At 37.0% G+C, this 20,708-nt stretch overlaps 1 protein-coding gene across 3 annotated transcripts in view; it reads right to left on the bottom strand.

Annotated features, from left to right (window-relative positions):
• PKN2 (protein kinase N2) overlaps positions 1 to 20,708 on the bottom strand; it is a 54,794-nt gene that overhangs the window by 7,430 nt on the left and 26,656 nt on the right. For all 3 annotated transcript variants that reach the window (XM_027882896.1, XM_027882895.1, XM_027882897.1), the window contains exons 3-16: positions 14,812 to 14,963; positions 10,462 to 10,579; positions 8,780 to 8,925; positions 8,472 to 8,685; positions 5,545 to 5,712; positions 5,151 to 5,260; positions 3,233 to 3,376; positions 3,019 to 3,094; positions 2,523 to 2,697; positions 2,148 to 2,277; positions 1,589 to 1,725; positions 1,417 to 1,492; positions 1,244 to 1,335; positions 78 to 254 (exon numbers count right to left, since the gene is read on the bottom strand). In XM_027882896.1, coding sequence (XP_027738697.1) covers positions 78 to 254; positions 1,244 to 1,335; positions 1,417 to 1,492; positions 1,589 to 1,725; positions 2,148 to 2,277; positions 2,523 to 2,697; positions 3,019 to 3,094; positions 3,233 to 3,376; positions 5,151 to 5,260; positions 5,545 to 5,712; positions 8,472 to 8,685; positions 8,780 to 8,925; positions 10,462 to 10,579; positions 14,812 to 14,963 — 1,915 coding nt within the window. The remainder of the gene's footprint in view (positions 1 to 77; positions 255 to 1,243; positions 1,336 to 1,416; positions 1,493 to 1,588; positions 1,726 to 2,147; positions 2,278 to 2,522; positions 2,698 to 3,018; positions 3,095 to 3,232; positions 3,377 to 5,150; positions 5,261 to 5,544; positions 5,713 to 8,471; positions 8,686 to 8,779; positions 8,926 to 10,461; positions 10,580 to 14,811; positions 14,964 to 20,708) is intronic.

The raw sequence follows: 20,708 nt of genomic DNA, 5'->3' as shown, positions 1-20,708 counted from the left end.
TGTGACAAAGACCTCAGTTCCCATCCCCTGAACAAAGTGCCCTTCCCTTGGTGCCCCAGAAGGGGGGTGATACTCACACTGCTCTGGGCTCAGAGAAGACATCAGTGTGAATGTGCATCATCAGGTCCCCGCCAGCAGCGTATTCCATTACAAAGCAAACGTGATCTTTGGTTTGGAAACAAGCAAAAAGGTTCACCAAGAAGGGATGTCTTACACTATTCACAGTTTCAAATATTCGCTTTTCACACATCAAGCTGCAAACAGAAAATCAGGAACAATTTAAAGCTGAATGCTAAACCTGTTTTTCAATTCTCAGAAACTCCTCGTACTTTACACCTTGTGTTTTTTCCTCTGTTCCTCAGCACAAGGTAAGAACATTCCTTTATTTCAAGAGAGAGATTTTAATACTTGCATACACATTAAGTTGATGCCAGGATTTCTGTGAAGCTACATTTAGCTTCCCCAAATGCAAAGAGGAAACTTAGCAGGCCATGCAAATTGTGCCCTGATAATTTTCCTTCCAAATACTCAGCTTGCATTAACTATGCATTGATATCATATGACATTCACATCAATCCATTTTAATTGTATACAGTACATAAAGTAGAAAACCAGTGGCAACATTATAAATATCTATCTATAATAATTTCGTGATTATTTCTCCTTAAAATAATTGTTTAATTTTAGCTTATTGTTAATACAGTTATCGTCCTTCCTGCAAATGAATATACTCACTCTTAAACAGTTGTAAAAACACCTTGCAATAAAACTAAAAACAGTTTTGTAAAGGCCCCTTCACTTCCAGGCAAATAACAAAAATAATCTCAGTTTTGGGTCAGAAAGACTGAAAACCATCCAACAGTGCAGTACACACAGGGAAAACATGATGGACGAAGTATGGCAGTACATTACAGGCTGAGAAAAGCAACACAAGGGTTTTGCAAGTGAACAGTCACTGCTGTCCTGAAATACGATGGAAATCTACAGAACCAGTAATTAGAATAAATAATTGCAAGAGAATCTAAAATCAAAACCAGCTTTAAGTCAGAGCTGTAGTACGGACATGGTAAGGGCACTGCAACAAACCAGCACTCCTGGGTTACCCTGCTCTCCCCTTGTTCCAGAACAAGACTACACAGGGAGATGACAACTCGTTTTGCTCTTCCACCCAATGCAACTACTGCTTGGTAGAGCTTACAGCTGGAAGAGCTGCATGCAGAAAGAAAACATTCCACAAACTGACCTGTCTACTTCATCACGAGCAACAATATCTCCTTTCTTTAAGGCTTTAATAGCAAACATCTCATTTGTGTTTTTGTACTCTGCCAACAGCACCTAAAACAGAAGAGAGAAATTGAAGAGCTGTATATAGTTTTTGATATAGACTTGACACTTGATATAGTCTTTGATGTTTACCTTTCCAAAATGTCCTCTGCCCAGTACAGCACAACATCTGAAATCCTTCAGACTGAACTGAAATCTTTGTTGTGATCTATGTTAAAAAAAAAAAAAAAAGGTCAGAAAGTTTCTTGTTTATTAACTTTAGGAAATATTATTCAGATTAACAGCAAAACCATTGCTTTCTCACCTTCTATCTTCAGGTTCTCTGGTGTTGGTGTATTTCATGTCTGAATGGGGAGCATCAGTCTCACAAATAATTTCAGGCTGGAGTTTTGGGACAATACTATTTCTGCCATTTTCAAAATCAAAGGTTGCTACTTCATCCTGTGAAGAGAAAGAGATCAGAAAATTTCAAACTGATTGTGAAGGCAAATGAATATAGAAATTTACTATAAAGTATGTGAAATTCTTAATACACCCATTACCTAAGCTAAAATGGCAACCTTTCAGATGATACAGACAAGTAAGCTTTTAACAGACTGATGAAACCTACTGCTCCAGTCATTCTGCTCTTTCTCAGTAAAAACATTTTATCCTGAATACTCCACTGGTTTTGGACTTCTGTTTTTTTCCTGTGATGGAACCAATGATGTGGGGAGTTAAACACACCAACCACGGAAACATTGATTGCCACCAAGAGCAATCAGAACATTCTGTTGAGACAATTCTATATGTGGAAGTTAAGGGAGCATAGGCTGATATATAAGGGAAGAAATCCATCATTAAGATTCTGAAATGTTACTTGCCTGAGAAGGCGCATCAGGAGCCTTTATCTCAGAGGAGGATTCACGTATTTCCCCAAGGGAAGATGCACGGGGTGGAGCAGGTGGAGGCTCAGGCTCAAGTTCAAAGTCCAATTTGGCTACAGGAGAGTCACTGACAAGAAAAGAAATAACTCCTCAGTGTACAGCAGAGACTGTTTTAATCTACGTAGATCTCTTGGAACCAAACCTTGTGTGTGTGGATCTCGCTATAAAATGGATGTCCACAATTTAGACACGGAAAGGTCTGCGGCCTTGCAGAATAAACAGACCCAACATACATTACAGACATCAGGGCGGAAGCGCCTCACTGTGACCCCCTGCACTTCAGAGCACTCGAACCCTGCAGAGACCACGTACCCAGCTGGCAGTGTCAGTTCAGCAAGCTGGGCATCCACCACCGGCCTGCTCGCAGGCACTGCTGCTTGGGGGCTGAAGGTGCCAGAGTGATTCACTGTTGGAATGGCTCTTCTCACCAGCCTTCCCCACGTGGCAATGTTAATGTTCATCTGAGGAGCTCTGAGAAATGTTTTGCCTACAGATATTGTGAAAAAAGAAAACAGGGTGCAAGGAATTTCCTTACTTATTACCACAAATAATAATTACCCCCCCATATTAATCCATTTATAGTTTCTCAAGAACAAAGTAAATTTGCCATACTATTTAGCGATTCCTAATTATTCACAATTAAGTGCTAATGCGTAATAAGGAATTCTAATTCAAAACGTTTCTAAATGCAATGCCAAATCCTTCATTATCAACAGCTTTATTCCCAGGCAAACATTAAGACTCTGCATAAAGAATAGCACAGATCTATACAATTTCTAAGCTTTACATGTTTATAAAAAACAATCACCTTGCTGTTTCGAAAAAATTTTCTTCTGCCTCTGGAGTTTTGGTCTTCTTTCAATAACTGGATTAAAAAATGTAACCTGCAGTTCAAATAACATGTGTTATAATTCAAGATTCAGAACAAATGCATTCTTAAAAAGTTTAAGGAAAACTTCTTCAACTATTCTGCGATATAACACTTGCAAGTATATTCAAGTGCTTCAAAGAAACATTCTTACCTCTGCAAAGAGAGTGCCCTGGGGTTCCAGGTAGAGACACATGCCATGCCGTTGGTTATCCAGGAAATCTTCCAACCTCAGAAACTTCACTGCACACAAAGATCTCCAGTCACGCCAGTAAACTGAGATTTCTAATTCACGTGACTATGACAGGAAACACATACACAGGAAATTACTTATTAGTAATTGTTCTGCAAGAGTTACCACTGTGCAAACATAAGATCCAGCAACTCAAGGATCAAGATGCAGAGCTGTTACTTTAAAGACTGTCAGGGCTTAACCAGCCAGACTAACAAGCTCTCCCTAGAATGACCATGGCACTTCAGTTCAGTTCAGGCGTGAACACCAGTGCACAAATGAAAGTATAGGTGTAAAATTCTCCCTGAGAGTAAAAGGAGAGAGTCACAGTCACCAAAAGTTTTTGAGTCTGTCCAACAACACTGCTTGTTCAAGATACTTTAGCTCAAGCTCTGACAACAAAGTTTAACCTCAGCTTTAGCAGTTTTCCATGTTATTTACGAGTATCAAATTTATTTCATGGCTGCAGACAATTCAGTACCTGCATACACACAATGATGCAAAACTTTATACAGTATTTCCAGAAAGTAGATACAGTTTTTGTAACATGGTTGTGAAAAGGGGCCAAAACCTTTAAACTAACAAGAACTACTGCTGTATCTTGCTGGTGGGATTTACAAATTCTTAGGGTGTCTTATATGCTTGTTACAAAAGCTTGTCACAAAATGTGAAGAATCCTGCAATACAATATAACAGCAGCACTGTGTGTTACTAGTTTAATTCCATCATGATACATCAGTTTACTGTCTATGATAGCTATGATAGGTTTTAAAAGAAATAAGAAGGAACAGATTAAAATATGACAGGGTTTGGATTGTGCATTTCAAATACATGAAATGTGGGGTCATGAACAGCAGGAGCAAGGTCCTGTTCTGGCACCAAAAAGCTGAGTTCTTAAAACAGAGACCACGACACACATGCTGGGCTGGTGTGAGCAGTTACTATGCTTTGAGTAGTTCTAGTCCTAATCTGAGAAGGATCAAGGCTCCAGGGCTCCACAGCTGCTTGTTTTTTTCTGCACTGCTCCTGACCAGAACCTGAAGTTCTCTACCTGCAGCTCTAAAGCTGTTTCCTTCCTTCCTAGACAGAGGGAGTCTGGTTTGGGGCTGAAGGGTGGGACTTGGTGGGGAAAAAGCAAAAACAGGAAGGTAGCTTTTTTTTTCTCATGTGTTTTAAACACATACTAGAGGTAACATTTAAGCTCCTAAAATATAGTTTAATTTTCAGTCTATTTTAAATACTGATGCAAAAAATCATCCTTGTACCCCAAAATACTGTGACTATCAAGTGTCTAAAAAACAAATGCTTGATTAAACCTATATAACATAAATTCTACTTCAAGGGTATCAATTCAATACTTGTGTCCTTCAAGTAACATTTAAAATTGTAAGAAAGAACTATTACTGAATTTATTAATCTTGAAGAACTGATCAGCTTACAAGAGAACCCTTCTGTAGAAGCACTGTAAAAACTCTGTGACATAGCTTTGCCAAAATAACCAAACTGTATCTATCTGATATTTACAAGTTACTGATAAATAACTAAAATCTGATGATCCAAATTAAAACATAAGAACCATCTACCACAGGCTAAAAGACTCCTAAGTGTTATATCTTGGTAAAAATATTACATCAGTGTGTAAACCAGAAAAGGTACAATTTCTAGAAGGCTGGCCCAGCACTACAGCTTAACCCCAGGGAGCTCATTCTGCTAAGGATGGGAATACTTGCATGTATGAAATTTGAACAAAACGACAGCAATGGGGAAAAAAAAAAAGGCAACATCAAATTAATCCAAAGAATCAACTACAGATGTCAATGAAATCAGGCTACATTTTTACCCTGTCTAGTTCCAGTGTAAATTTCTGATCCCATGACTGATTGGAAATTGGTTTCCAGCTAGTTTGACCAACCACAGTGTTATCCAGCTTCAGTACAGCACAGACTTCATCTGTAAGTAAAGTACACAAACTCAGCTTAAGTCGTTAAGAGGATTTTCCACAAACAAAAAAATCTCCAGTAAGTTTCCCTTAAAAATGTAATCTCATATTTAACTGATTCTTATGGGCATAATAGTGTGGTCGTGCTTTTATTAACAGTTTCACAGATGAAGAAACAGGTAAGTTTAAAGCTTTGAATCAATGTAATATTTTAAATTACAGAACACTTCATGCAAATAAAATCATGTAAATAAAAGGTATGCATAAAAATAAGAGAATTAAGAGTATACTGAACTGGACAAGTCATCGGTTTTCCCACTTTTACTTTTACTGGGTCTGCTTATGAAAGGTGATCTGGCTTCATTTGGACTCCAACCAGGTAACGTAATCGATGTGGCTTTTGATCGACCGGGGACATTTTCCAAAATATCTTGGCAGCCCATTAGCCTAACTTCCAGGGTACCTAGAAGATGACAGACAATGATTTATCAAAGATTTCTGCTATTAAGTAAACCAAGTGAATGACTAATGATTGATTGATGGCAATAGCTCACATTCTGACCCCCGCAGGGTAGAACAGAAATATCAGATGAAATCAAAAGACAAATCCAAGACAGACATATATACTGAAAATAAATGCATTAAAAGTCAAATATGTGGGACTCAACCTTCTAGAAAGAGCAACAGTTCACCAAAATAACACAGAATAAGTTTTTGTTCTGTGTCTGAGAAGCATCTTTGGTTTCTTCACTTGAGAACCTAACTGACTAGGGTTTAAGTTGTAAGCAATGTCTTTTTTTTAAGACTGACAAATTTTGAGTTTCTTACTGAAACAATGAATCTTGTGGATGGAACAGTAACAATATTTCACGAGTCTTATATAACTAATTAATATTGGATAAAAGTAACATACTGACTTTGAGACTACAAAGTTGTTTAAGGTACACTCAGAAATCACATTTGCCTGCTGCACGCTAAAGTCCAATTTGAGTTAGTGCATAATTTAAAATCATTGACTTGTTCCAACTTCACTGAATTTGGATTTATAAAAGCTGAGACAAGAAGCTACTCTTCAAGAAGGTACTCTTCCAGGTCTTCTGTATCTTTAACCAAATGAGGTATAGAAGCTGCTGTTCAAATCGAAAAGAGTTTCCTCCAGCAGCACAGAAACATCTAAATACCACACATGGTTACAAGAACCGTAGGCTGACTTCATCCTGTACAAGATAACATCTGTAAAACTGTGGCACCACTGACACTGACAAAATTAACTACTAGAAGTGGTGAAATTAGCCAGTTCATAATCACAGTGTCAGTTAGAAATACACTGCTGAAATGCAGTCTTCTTTTAATTGCAAATGTACTTAGCCACGAAACTTAAAAGTACTCTCTTGCAACAGAAACTTAAGTAGGACTTGACCTAAAAATGATCTGGCAACATCATAGCCCACAGAACAGACACCAAGAAACCAGTCTAAGAAGAAATCCCAACCTGCAGGGAACTAACAGCCGTAAGTGACAGCTAAGCATTAGGCTATGAAGACAAAGAGATGCTATTGGCTTCCGAAACAGGTTAAAAGGTAAAAGAACACTTCATTCCCAAACTCTGTTTAGAAAAAAAAAAGAAGTTAATAAGCAGAAAAGCTATAATCTTGTATAAGGAATGGCTTTATATCAGAAAGCTATGTTGATGCACATTAGGAAGTATGACAGTAGCACTGCTCTATTTTTCACAAAGCATTAGAGGCAAAACACAAAAGGCACTGTTCATTTAAATCCAGCTCAATACAAAAGCTCGTTGTGTAGTCAATATGGAAGTGAAACTATTAAGAACTTCAAAAGCATGTAGGTCTGTTTTGACAATTTCTATTAAAAACTGTTCCTATGTATCAGTAAATCGCATTTAAAGAGAAACTGTCACTATGTTGTATCTGACTCTTGATTATGTATTACAGGAAAAGAAAAAAAAAAGCTGTTTTAGTCCCAGAGCGTGATACTTCCTGCCCATGGTCACTGATCATTTGAGATTTCGTTTAATGAAAAACGTTTCCCTTACCACACAACTTTACAGCTTTCATCAGCTGAGGTCCTGGTGAACCACAGTGGAAGACAAGTAGATCTCCTCCATTTTATTGTTATTATTATTGCAGCTCAGTAGAAGAGTTCCTCTTTTTGTTTTAAAATATAACCTCACAGTACTTCAAAACTAAATTCTGCTTTCAGTTATACAAGTATAACCAGAGTAACATTTGAATAACAGGTCTTTTTTGTAATAAACTCACTTTGTTAATAGCAGGCTTAATAGTTACATGTAAAATGCGTGAGGACAAAAACATGAAATCAAACCTACCTGTTCTAGCAATTCTTCTATGACCACTCACTAAATAAATTTAATAAAGCAACATATCCCAAGTAGTCAAAAGCATGTTTTTCTTTAAGAACAGTGAGGCAAACGCTCAAGACCTTTGTTAAAGTATGGTTCATTTCTTGAAAGTTTACTTGCAATGAAGGACAACCATGTGAACCCAAACTATGAGAAGCTCCTAAGTCCTATATTTATAAATAAATGTACTGGTCTTTTACAGTAGGTAGGTTAAGTCTCTTAAAAAAAAATCACCTCCTTGTTTATTCAACAGGAAAACAATTAACACTAACAAACAGAGTCTTCCAGGGTTCCATGCATGTTTGTTAGGATCTCCTTCTTTGGAATACAAATATAATGAATGTTCTGGTAGTATAAATCTCACCTTCCAGAAATCCAGTGAAGTTCAGTGGGTAAAATAGTAACTGTGTTAGAAAAGCTGGATGCCTATGCCTCTTTCCAGCTCTGCCACCTACTTGTTGTATGACCAGGGCAATTCACTTAACCCTCATGCAACTTAGTTTCCCCATCTGTAAAATGGGAATAATGATACTTATCCACCTTTTAAAGTGCTTGATAATCTAAAGACAAATGGCATTAGGTAAATGCGAGCAATATCATTCCACAGTGAGCTAATTTCAGGTCAGAACTTCAGTTTTTCAATAGGATTATAGAAAGGTCAACAAATAAATCATAGAAACTTATCTGCATTTTTTTGCAGTGCACAGACACTTGGAAATTCTAAATGTCTAGGAAAAGAACAACAATTAAGTATGTCCAGAAAAATATAGCTGGCATTAAAGACTTGTTTTAAACCATTAATTAAGATTAAAAAAAGAAAAAAGCTCCACTAATCATACCTGTTAAAGCTGCTGGTTTGGACAGTGTACTATACTGGTTTTGAGTAGATATTACACTCTGACGAGGACTTAATGTGGGTGAAGAGACTAGTGAAAGCTCCTCTATAATAATACTGCTTTTGGGATGGTTTTTAGGAAGTTCATTCAATCTCTGTTCCAGTGAATACTTCAAGAGGTCCAGCTTCTGGCTTGATTCATTAAATCTTGCTTGCGCCTTTTTAAAATAGACAAAAATTTGAAATATTTCAATTTCTTTCTTGAAAGAACCTTTAAAGCAAACTATCAGAAATTGTAATGACATAAATTACTTCTGAAAGTGCCTTTCTGTCGGTAACTTTCCCAGATCCAAGTAATTTCATCACATTTTTTGCACCTTCTGCTACAGCATACTCTATCCTAAAATGATGCCGTAATTCTTCCATTCGCAGTTCAAGAGGGCTTATCACAGGTTTTGCTGCAAAGAGATATAAACAAACAAACTTCAATGAAGATAATGCCCAGGTTTAATTTCCTGAATATTAACCCCTGCCCCATGTAAACAGAGGGGAGAAGGAAAAGAAATCAAGAGAGAGATGCATATTTGTTGGTCCAAAGAGAAGCCCAAGTATGTCATAAAAGCAACACCAAAATTTTAAGCATCTGCATTTGAATGAAGAAATAACTGATCAGGGCCTCAATTCAATAAACAGGTCCTACTCCTTGAAGAAATATAATTGCTAGAGGACACAAGAAAAAGAACTTGTCTTCAGGGGAGTTAAGGGACAAGAACCAAATCTCCCAATTACCTTGCCCAAAAACTGGCAAGGAGGTTTTGAGACTTCAACACTTCTAAATTACACTCTGAGGACTTATTTTTTAAACTACTCTGTAGCCAAGTAGATCCCTGCTCAGTCTCTGATAATCCCCCTGCCTCATGTGAAATCCCACTGAATGTGGCTTCTGTCAGCACAGAGGATGTCAAAGATCCCACACACTGCCTTCCCCAAATGGTTTGGGTAAACCATTCTGATGTCCACATCTTAACAGTGTTTAGATTTCCTAAACAGAAAATTTCCTAGATATACTTCTTTCTGTTTAAAGCTCTAAGAGTAGTAGAAACACAAAAAGGCATCTGAAAGCCCTTTCTAGCTTGAATACCTTTTTCTTTTAAAAAATGATATACGCAATCAATGTACTAAAATGGGGTGTTAAAATTGGGTGTGTAAAAACAAACAGAGAAAATCAAACACCTCACACACCACAAAACACACACACACGGTTTTCATTATCTAGGATACATGCACTGACTAAAAGCACTATCATACAGCTCCAATACTCAGAAATGCACATTAATAAATTTCATGACTTAGAGATGTACCGATATGCACACGAGTTTCTAGTACATTCAGGTTATTAGAGCTCAGAGGTAAAGTTTTTTTAGACTTTGAAGACTTCCAAGGAAATGTAAGTTTAAAACTTTCTGAAATGCAGCATGACTATTTCAGTCAGGTTGCTTTAAAAACACTTTTTTTGTTGCTATAAAATAGTTGTTTAGCACTCAAAAGACCCATCAAGACAAGAATTCTCCTCCATCTGTGCTCCCATTGGTAATAATAAGTATGACATGCCAGCTTTGTACCTGCATCAGATTTTTTATTCAGGATTGTGAAAAAATAATATGCTTCAAAGAAAATGACTAATTATTATGACAAAATGAAGCATGCACGAAGAGGGAAAGGAAACCACGAAGCAAAAATGGACTGCAGAAGGTATTAAAAGGATGATGAAAAGAGATTGTAATTCTCTTCATTAAGTTGAAGGTATTTCCCTTCAAGTCAGATGTATTTGGCACCCCAACACAAAGTTTTGCCTGATCTCTGATTATTTTTGGATCATGCAAGCTTTGTCAAATGTTCCTACTAGAAATTTACGGTATCTCTGTGTGCATATGGGTACATATCTACAAGGCGTCCTGACATGAATGATTCACGTTTCCTTTCTACACCATCACCATTATCAAAAGCCAATTCATTGGTCTGGACTGCCTGAAGAATCTGCATCCTTATAACTTCTATTTTTGTCTTGCTGTCCTGAAGCATCTGCTGAGCTGTGGCAAGAAGTTTTCGATCCTATCAAAACAAACAGAGAAGTTTAAATCATAAACTCCTTCATGGAACAAAACACATTGAAAATTTCAAAACACACATAGTTAGGAACAAGAACTAAATCTATGTATTTCATTTGGTACAGCAGACCAATTCAACTAAGCACATAAGGATATTAATGGCAATTTAGTTAGGACAGAGGCACTAGTTGATTAAAGACTGTAAGCCACTCCCATGGAAACTGCATGTGTTTCAAGCTGAATTAAGGAGGCATGATCTAGAAACATGACGTGTAGATTAATGTTTTGTGAGCTGATACTAAAGAAAGGACATTAAGTGAAAAATACTCCCAACATTATGTAAAATGACTCAAATTTTCTAAGTATGCTAAGAACTCTTGTAATAAACAAATTTGCTAGACTAAGCCCATATAAAAGTAATTGTACTAGTTAATCTGAGTTGATATTCAAGACTGAAATTAGAAATATAAAATTGCTTACATAGCACTTCATAAATAACTCTGCAGTACGTTTTCATGAACAAATCAGAGCTGAAGATTTTTTGCATTAATAAATACATAACAAACGAGGGCTACTTCATTAGGTATTTCATCAGCAGCTTGAGTGTAGCACTTTTTTATCTAAATAAACCAGGATAACCAATTTTTGTTTTCAAAGGAAGTATCACAAGAAGCTGTTTAGAAGAGAACATTCCTGAAAATGAACTTGCATGAACTCCTATGGCTGCCATGTGGCTCTCCCTGTACACTCTGGGAATTACCAGATAACTTAAAGGTGATCTGACTTGCAGTAAGAAAAAAAAAAAAAAGGTATAAGAAAATTGAAGGCACTCTATTTGTCCTGTCTGTGCAGTACCAATCAATCACAGTAATTAACAGCAGTCAGTGCAGATGTGTATCACCCTTGTTATAGCCCAAAGGGTATTTTTGTTAACTCATTTTGTAGTGACTCTATAACCTCATTAATAAGTTACTTTCCCATCGACATGGTTTATACTTATATTTTTAATTTTGTAATGAAGTTATCAATTATTAAAGAAGTTAAAGAAATTAAATTCTTCCCCTTGCCAGAACCAAGACAAAGAACTGCAGTGAAGCACAGGTCCCAGAGCTAGAAATACTGGCACCGTGAAGCATATGGTGAGAAAAATCTGTATGCTGAGAAATTTACCTTCATGGAGCTCCTCTATGACCTTGCACCTAACATATTACTCACTCAGGTATTTTAATGGTGCCCTATGTTCTGCAGGGTAGATACACCAAGATCTCCACATAAAAAGACTTTGGTTGCATGGGAAGAACTTGTGCCCCCTCTGCACACCATAAGCTCAGAACTCTTGCTTTTAAAAGTTTTAGTATGGGTCGGCATTTCAGAGAGATACCACTAGTTTTCATATTTTAAGATTCCATGGTAGCTATCCAATGAGCTAACGATCACACGGGATTTCCTAAGTCGGTGCCTTCTCAAATACAAATGTGAACTTTTGAAATAACCACTGTCTTTAGCAGAGTATGGGATTTAAGTAATAGATTACAAGCAAGTCTAGAATCCTGCATTAAACCTTATCCACACATCATTCTGATGTATAAATACTCTGTGTTTCTTTGTCTGTATCTTTGCTTTTATCTTATTTTTCATCTTGCTGCTCTTGATTATCCCTCACAGCCTCTTATTGCAATGGATTTGCTTGCTCAGGGGCCCTTCGACATGTAGAATGGAGGCAATTCAGGATTATAGAGATATCCTTATGTTTTCAAGAGACAGAAGATCTCATCTTCAGAATCAAAATGTATGTGTAACACTCAGCAGCTCTTTTAGTGTTGGAGGCTGAATACAAAGTATTTCAATGCATCTTCTGAGTATAGAACTGACAGTGCCTGTGAAGCTGATCTGCAAAGCTGTCAGGGGATCTCAGAGAACCCACACACATCCAAGAAAAGATGACTTATCTCAGAAACGTTTAAGTACAAATAGGTTGAGCTGAGTGTTACTGAAGCAAGTAGAGTAAGTACAAAGGGAAAAGCTTCCCATGAGATGATGGGTTTATTAACAGACTGCTTTTTCATTTTTAGAAAACAAATTATGACCTTCCTCCATTGAATTTAGGTCTGGAAATAATACATAGATTTGAAATTAGATCATATTATACACTTGAATAAAGGTCACAAATGAGTTTAAGATGTTTAAAGAGGGTCCCTGCAACTACTTTTCAAAGAACTCCTGGATTACTGGGGTTGTATTCCAACTCAATTTTCTGCCCCTTTGCCCACCTCATCCAGACACTGCGTTCTTTTAAGCTCTGCTTTTTAAAACATTACCAGCATGCTCAAGTCTATGGTTCAAACCTGCCACACTAACTCACTACTGACATTACGAAAATGAGAGAATGAATACGCACCATTTCCATCCTGTTTGCTGAAGTGGCTGGCAATGCTTTTGTGCTTTCCAGCTTGCTCTCTCCAGCCCAGATACTATATAACCCCAATCTGGTAGGCTGACTTAAGCGTTTACCAATTGCAAATATAAGATTCAATCATAAATTTTAATTACATGCCTCAATCATAAAGCAAGCCAGAATTTATCCTCTGTACCTAGTCTGATCCAGGCCTGCTAACAATGGCTAATATTACAGCCCAAGTGTTTAGTTAAGTTTTTCCAGCCTGTTATAAGGTTACTTACCGAGGGTTTATTAGAAACTTAATTCAGGTATGTCTTTTGATCCATTTGGGTCAGCTGATCATTAGTTTTAAGTGTACCTGATGTTAAGTACATGGCCTCAGAGGATGTAGACTCCAAGTTTTTCCAGGAGTTCAGGGACTGCGGTGCATGGACAGCATTCCCAGGCCCTTAGTCATAACATGCACTCCAGGTATTTCTTCCATTTGCCCCAAGCTAGTATGTTAGAGGTCACTTGCAACTTGGTGGTTGGTACTATGGTTCACCTAATCTAAACTCATTTTTCTGGGAGAAAGCAAGGTATAAGAAAGTCATTCAGTGGGCAGACAACGAAGTGATCTGCCTCTCCACCAACTCCTAGCACAAATTCACTCAGAAAAGTGAAATTCCTTTCCAACACTCAGATTAGAATCAGTTATAAGGGGTGGCAACATAATTCACAGATGCTTGCTCTTTAAGTCAAAAACTTCTTTTTAGTAAGCTCACTGACCTAGCTGTGTGTTGGTTCAGTTAAGATCTTAAAACATTTCTATTTTACTTACTATTGTCTGGACACAAAAACATAAAACCAAGCTACTACATACTACTTGTTAGATTTATCCTTGTGTTTCCCCTTAGTTTGGAAATTCATCTCCTTAATGACTTAGTAAAAATAAATGAAAAGAACAGCTAATGAGTAACAAATGAAAGGTGAAAGGGCAGATAAGTAGAGGATCTTCCCCTCCCTTTTTTCTCATTTGAGAAGTATGACTCCCTAATAAAATATGTGTTGTAGCTATTTTTTTGTTGGTTTCTGCAGCTTTTTTCATTGATGTTTTTGTTTTGGTTTGTTTTTTTAAAAGGTTTGGCTTGTCTTTCACTAGATTTAAGGGATTCTTGGGGTATGATGAATTTTATTACATAGTAAGGAATATGTAATAAGTCAAACTCATTTAGAGGTTAGCAGACACTTTCCTTCCACCTTCCTGGAAAAATTCTGGTGCTATTAAGAGAGAGTGAGTGCAAGTATTTAAAATTCAGATATGGGAGTAAGTGTGGATTTATTTTTAATTTCACTATCAGATGCTACCTCTAGATTACAACACTTCCATTAAAAAATCTTTTTACTGCTAGCTACAACTAGATGACCATATCAGAAGCATACTTGGCAATGCTGCCTTTTTTTGTAGTTGTTGTGCATATTATAATTTTAAACTAATTGATTTTTTTTTTTTTAAGCAGAGCTAGGAAGAGCATCAGACTCCAGCCAGTGTTATACCAAGCTTTGCTGCTAAGTGAATCACACATGGTCAAAGATTACTAGATGTACTAAATTTAGTAAGCCGGATTTGTTATTTAGGTTGAACTGCATGTGCACAAACTGATAAAACAATCACTTCAATGGATATCAAACCACAACAGAAAATGGTAATTTGTAACCTCTGACTTAATTACTTAACAAAAATGTACCCCAAACTAAAAATACTGAATTTGCATAATGTTCATACATTGTACAGTCACACTACAGCAACATGAAAATCCACGGTAATTTCATGTTCTTCAAGCATTCCAAAGCCTTACCTTTGAAGAGCCATTTGAGTACATCTGAATCATATTTTCTGCTCCCTGTTTTACCTTCAGTTCTATATCCAATTGCTTCTTTAAGGCCATCAATTTGTTGTTAGTAGAAAGCCGAGGATCGCTATTTGGAGTATCAGGAGTGCTGGGACAATCTGCGAATTAAAGGTAAGATGTAATGTGTGCAGAAAAAAACACAGGAAGAAAAAACCCAAACCACTCTCCCCAAACCCACCTTACACTATCCTATTAAGTTATACATTAAACAGAAGTGGAACATCATACTTAGGAACTAAGACTGACCCTCCTGTGCAGAGCTACTTTGCAACAAGCACTGCAAATGCGCCTTAACATGAAAAGCCTCCCGAGAGCCCAGTGACTCCTACACATGTCCTAATTCACATGAATCACTTCCGGGAGCGGCCAAACAGGCAGGTTTGCAGCCAGGTCTATTTTTATTTCAGAGGAGATTTATTTCTTCTGGAATGTCTTGAGTCAATTAAAAAATGCAGTTTTACACTAAGCTTTTTTATGCTCTTTCTTTTAAATCTAAGCATTTTAAAAACAAACTTGGATAATAATATTCAATACTAATGAGCATTGTCTGGATACAGCTATTGAGTAGATCCTCATCTATTCTGGTGTGAACACTAAAGACACTCTTTATGTCAAAGTTGAGAAGAGACAAAATGAGCCTTTTTCTTAGTCATAAAGCTGAATGACTCTTGCTCTGGAAACATTAACAGAATTCAGGGATAACGATATATAGACAGGTTATTGAATGGCTGTGATCTGTGAGAAGGATAAAGCTTTTTTATTTGACAATATTACTGTGTTTGGATCTCCATCTTGCTGGATTAACTTAATGAAATCCAAGCTAGTTTTATCAATTAAATTACAGTCAAACTCCTTAACCTTTCTTAACCAGTCTGTCAACCACTGGTTCATATGTCAGCTTCTGCAAAATGAACTGTTAGCAAACTGAAAATAAGTGGTCACTGGACTATTTCCTAGCACTTAAATATTCCAAGCACAACTGTCCTTTTAGCTGTCTTCCCTAACATGGGAAGTCCCAATGGCTTCTCTTCCAACCTTTTGGTAAAAGAGAATAAATTAATTTCTACTTTAACAATTTTTAAAATAATTTTTATTCCCTCTACCCTAAAAACTGAGAGAATACCTTCTCTATGGACAAATGACATTAGTTGTTCTCCTGGAAGATAGTATTTACCCAACATGAACAGTACAATCTTTTTTCCAACTGTAATAATTATCCTTGAATTAAAACTAGTGTGAAGAATCAAGTTCCTGAAATCCTCAATTATCAGAAAACACAGGCAGTGGACTAGTAACTTACAAATTGTTATTAATGAGATGTCATAGGGAGATGTCTTATCTGCCATTTCATATTTCTTCTGTAAAAGCTTCTGATAACTACTTTTGGAGATTTAATAGATTTTACTTCCAAGTTTGCTGGGTAATTTCCTCCTAAATTGCAATCTTTGCCGAGTCTACATACAGATTTCACGTAAGGAGAAGTTTACTTTCCTCTGCTGCTAATTCACTCTTCACTTCAAAGCCACTTCAAGTCTCTTACTGCATCCTCACTACTTAAAGGTAGGACAGAAAATACCAGATGTTAAAAAATAAAAGAAAATCTTCATTATTCCTCATCTGTCTGTTTTGTCGTTGATTCTCTCCTTAATGTTTTGTCTTTGTTTCTCTGTGGAACTGCACTTGAACAGCTTTACTTTAAATCTGTTATTAGTAAAACAAAGATTAACAACATGCTTTCCTCTCACTTAGGTCTTCACTTTTAACTAATCCTCACCTAATAATCTATTCAAAATGAGAACAAACGTGAAACTTAAAAGTCACAGTGTCAAGTCTCCTTGTAAAGTAGATTCATATAAATGAATATTTACCAACTTTAGATTTAAGATGCAAGCCTGTACCACTTAAAGATCCCAGCCCTCTGATGATCCCTGTGAAGACTGTGGGGCTCCTGAAGTCTGCTTTCACAGCTTTTAAAGATGCACACAACCAGTCTCTCTTTGCATTAAAACAACACTCAAGTTGCAAGTTAAGGACTAATTAGAGATATCTGGGTTCAGGTTGCCCAGGCAGCTGTTATTATCTCCCTTTGCATGTCTCCACTGAGAAGGTGTAACCACATCACTTACCTGGGTCATCTCAAGAGTTGGTCTGTATTTTTGGGCCTAACCTACCCTCTACTATTTAGTTGAAATTGTTGTACTATGATGTGCTCTGTTGATAACCAATAGCAAAGGAAACTTTTCTGCACTATCCACTAATTGCTAGGAAGAAGTAATTTTTTGTCTTCAGGCATAGTAGCTGCTCCCTAAACTCCCAAACATGGAACAATATGGTTTCTTAACAAAAATACTATTTTTGAAAGAAAAAAAAAATTATCAACAGCTTTTCAGAGCTGGTTTTCAAGTGACTCCTTCTACTCCTGCCAACAGCCCCTCACCATTACAAGCCAGTAAGCAGCCTGAGGCAGCTTCTTACAGAATTCTTATAGATTAAATTTTTAAATCAGCCAGATAAACCGGTTCTATTATGGAAAGTGTCGGCAATCTTAGCAGCAACACTATAAGCTAAATGTGTATGAGCTGTTTCCCTTTCTCTTTGTAATATCAGGTTGTAATGACTTCATATGGCTAGTTATCTCAGATCTATTTGTGTAAAGCACCACACAGAGGGGCTCAAATCAACTCTGAAGGTCATCTTCATAGTACAAATAAGTAATAAATTCATCCAGATAATTGCAATCAATGGGTTTTATATATATGCTTAAGTTAAACAAGAGTTAAACACTCATACCAAACTGATATTTCACTCAAAGTAGGTAAGCAGGGAGTGGGGAACAGAGGAGATTCTGCAGTTTGCCCTGTTTGCTGGTCAATACAGGCAGTACAAGACTTGCCGTTTTGGATGCATTCAAATTCAACTTTGCATAGGACAGAAAGAGCTTTGCTCGGTACAGGTTTGGGCTCCCAGGCCCAAATATTCTTGACAATGAATATCAAGTGAAGTAACAGATGCATTTCAAGTGAACTTCAGTTGAAGTACAACAGGCATGGCATTTTGCTGAAAAACTACGAATGTTGTTACTTAATATTAGTGACTTTGTGTGGCTGGTTAGCAAACATCCAGGCTGCTGGAGGAGCTGCAATGCTGCTTTCCCAGCACCTGCAACATCCTGTTTTCATAAAAATTTACTCATCAGACTTAAAAGAGGTTAATAGGGATGATATAATGGATTTTTTTTTTAATATTTGGATTACATGAGGACAATGGCAATTTGCAGTCTGAAATGTTTATCTTAACTGTGATTTTTGCTCTTCTGAAAACCTTTACAGACGGAGTTTGTACAGTGCTCAACAGCAAAATGGCCTTTTACCAGCACTCTCATCTAAATTATATTTATTAAGATTAGTTACACAACTCTACTCTACTGAGACTGCTGCTCATTCCTTTGGGGACTCTTCCCCAGATGCTACATACACTATTTCTTCGGTGAGCTCAGTGTGAAATCCAGGATCCCGAGTAACTTTCTGAATTTGGGTTCCCAGATGGTACTGCAGCATGCTGTTAAGCTACTCAATTAGTAGCAAGTGCCCTTTGGTAAATAGTTTATTTTAATCTTATTTGAGGATATTTAATTGCAGTTAGCCTCATCAGTGTCATACCCCCAAAAAATCCCTGCGATGCAAGTTTAGGCATAGCTGAAGGGAGGAAGAGAGAGGCATCATCAGGCTTTTCTCAGGGAGTCAGATGGTTGGATCAGCACCTGAACTAAGCCATTTAGTAGGTCCAAGGCAGCAGCGGATATTCTGCACTCAGAAAACATCCAGCACTGACCTCCTGGAAACTTCTGGAGTTCAATTGAATTTCCATTAGGTAACAGTCAATTTTAACTAATAAAAAAGTGATGGATTGTTTTGATACTGGTATTTTGTACTAAGGTTCCCAAGAGTTACCATGAAATTCCTATGGATATGAGCCTTGTTAAGTGGAGTCTGCTGTCTAAGAAGTCACTACTTATATCAATTTTGTTGCTGCCTCAACCAGTTTCCAGTAATTGGTGTTATAAGGACACTCTGGTGTCTGACAGATTAACCTTAGTCATTTGTAGGGACAAAAAGTCTCCCTCACTCCCCTGTCAGCTAATCTCATTCTTAAAAAAAATAACTTATCTTCTTTGTGATGCCTACAGCCAAATTTGATGTGAAGATGATAGCTTACAAGTTGGCTAGGAGAATGGAAGAAGAGGCATGAACTTGCCTTTTTGAGTTCATGTTCTCCATGTTTTATCCATCACACCTCTCTATACACCTTAACTTCAGCTCTATGAGACAAATTAATTTCCCAATTTATAGATTTTCTCTGTATTAACTCTATGCCTAATTAAATTGGTGATTTGCTGTAGGTAAGCTATTTCAGCCTTGCACCTCCACTGAATCATATTAAAAACATTTTACACACACAAGAAAAATACCAATTTAATCTGTGCTACTGTGAAGTATGTTTTCAAGATACAAAATATCTTCATCTCTAAAACAGAAGCAATCACCCCCATGTTACATATTACATCTCTCAGACTGTCAACAGTAATGGCCATTAGGCTTGTCCTACTCTTATTGCTGAATTCTGCTTACTTTTAAGTGCTGACCTACAAATTTTAAACTTCCACATCCTTGTATGACTAATACGCTGCACAACAAGGGCAGACTTGGGTACAAAGTCCCATTTCTAAAACAAACTTGGAGTCATCAGCAACCCATAAGGTAAAGAACACCTTTGTTATGCTAAAAATTTGTTTCTGAATCACATATCTGCTCCCAAATCTACCCTCACACTTAGTAATACAGCTTTTTGGCAAACCATACTTTTTGGTTAAAGTTTAGTACCAATTCTTCAAATAATTGTGAAAATAATTTCCTATGGCATTAAGACTTGGAAAGCTTTCAGCTCTAGATAAAATACCATAAAAACATCTTGCTTGAAAGGGAATGTTATAAAAACACATTTTTTCTACATTTGACTCGTTAACACTGTATTTAATTGTTTTAACACGTATTGATTAGACTGTGCTGATGACAAAGCAGTTACACTAAAAATAGTTTGTTAAAGTAATAGAAGTTACTGCTTGATACCATAAGCAACAGTAAGAGCCACAACAGCTTCATGGCACTTCTCAGTTCTAACTTGGGAGCACTTTACAAATATATGTTCACACCCACTTTTCAGATACAGGAACAAGGGAAGATTAAATTACTGTTTTAAGTTACCGTAATGACCTTTCAACCAGTCAACAGAACAAAAAAATTCAGAGTTCAGGCCTGACAAGTCAAAGGGATCATTGCCTCAATGCATCCCAGTCCTGACTTTGCTACTTAGAAACTGCAAAAACTTAAATGTTGTGTAAGTCAGAACGAAAACCAGGGCCACCCCTGAAAAATACTGAAGTACATAAAGAGAACACAGACCTTGACTCCTACAGTTCTTGAACCCTTCTTTACCTGATTTTCAGCATTCATGATCTGCACAGTCTAAACATTTCCCATATATTTCCTTCTGTCTTTTAAATAAGTTGTTACTAACTGACCAGAGGAAGGTCAAACATGAGCTAAAGTGAAAAGCAGTAACATGGAATAAAGATAACCCCTGGAAACAATGCACTTATTCAGGGAGCTCCCATATTCAACAGTAAATGGTTATTAAATTCACTGCTGACTCAGCAAAAAAGCAAGAATTCCTAAACTGAGATACCTGTGACCTCTCCACAGAGGTATCTTCTGTCAGATGGACAGAACCCCTTTAGGGTTATGTGTCTATGCACTTCCTGAATAATAAGTGTGTACATGTACACA

Source organism: Empidonax traillii, unplaced genomic scaffold (assembly GCF_003031625.1).
Source record: "Empidonax traillii isolate 1590-97213 ecotype Southwest subspecies unplaced genomic scaffold, ASM303162v1 scaffold114:size1751661, whole genome shotgun sequence".
Lineage (NCBI taxonomy): Eukaryota > Metazoa > Chordata > Aves > Passeriformes > Tyrannidae > Empidonax > Empidonax traillii.
This window is presented reverse-complemented; position numbering and strand designations above follow the sequence as displayed.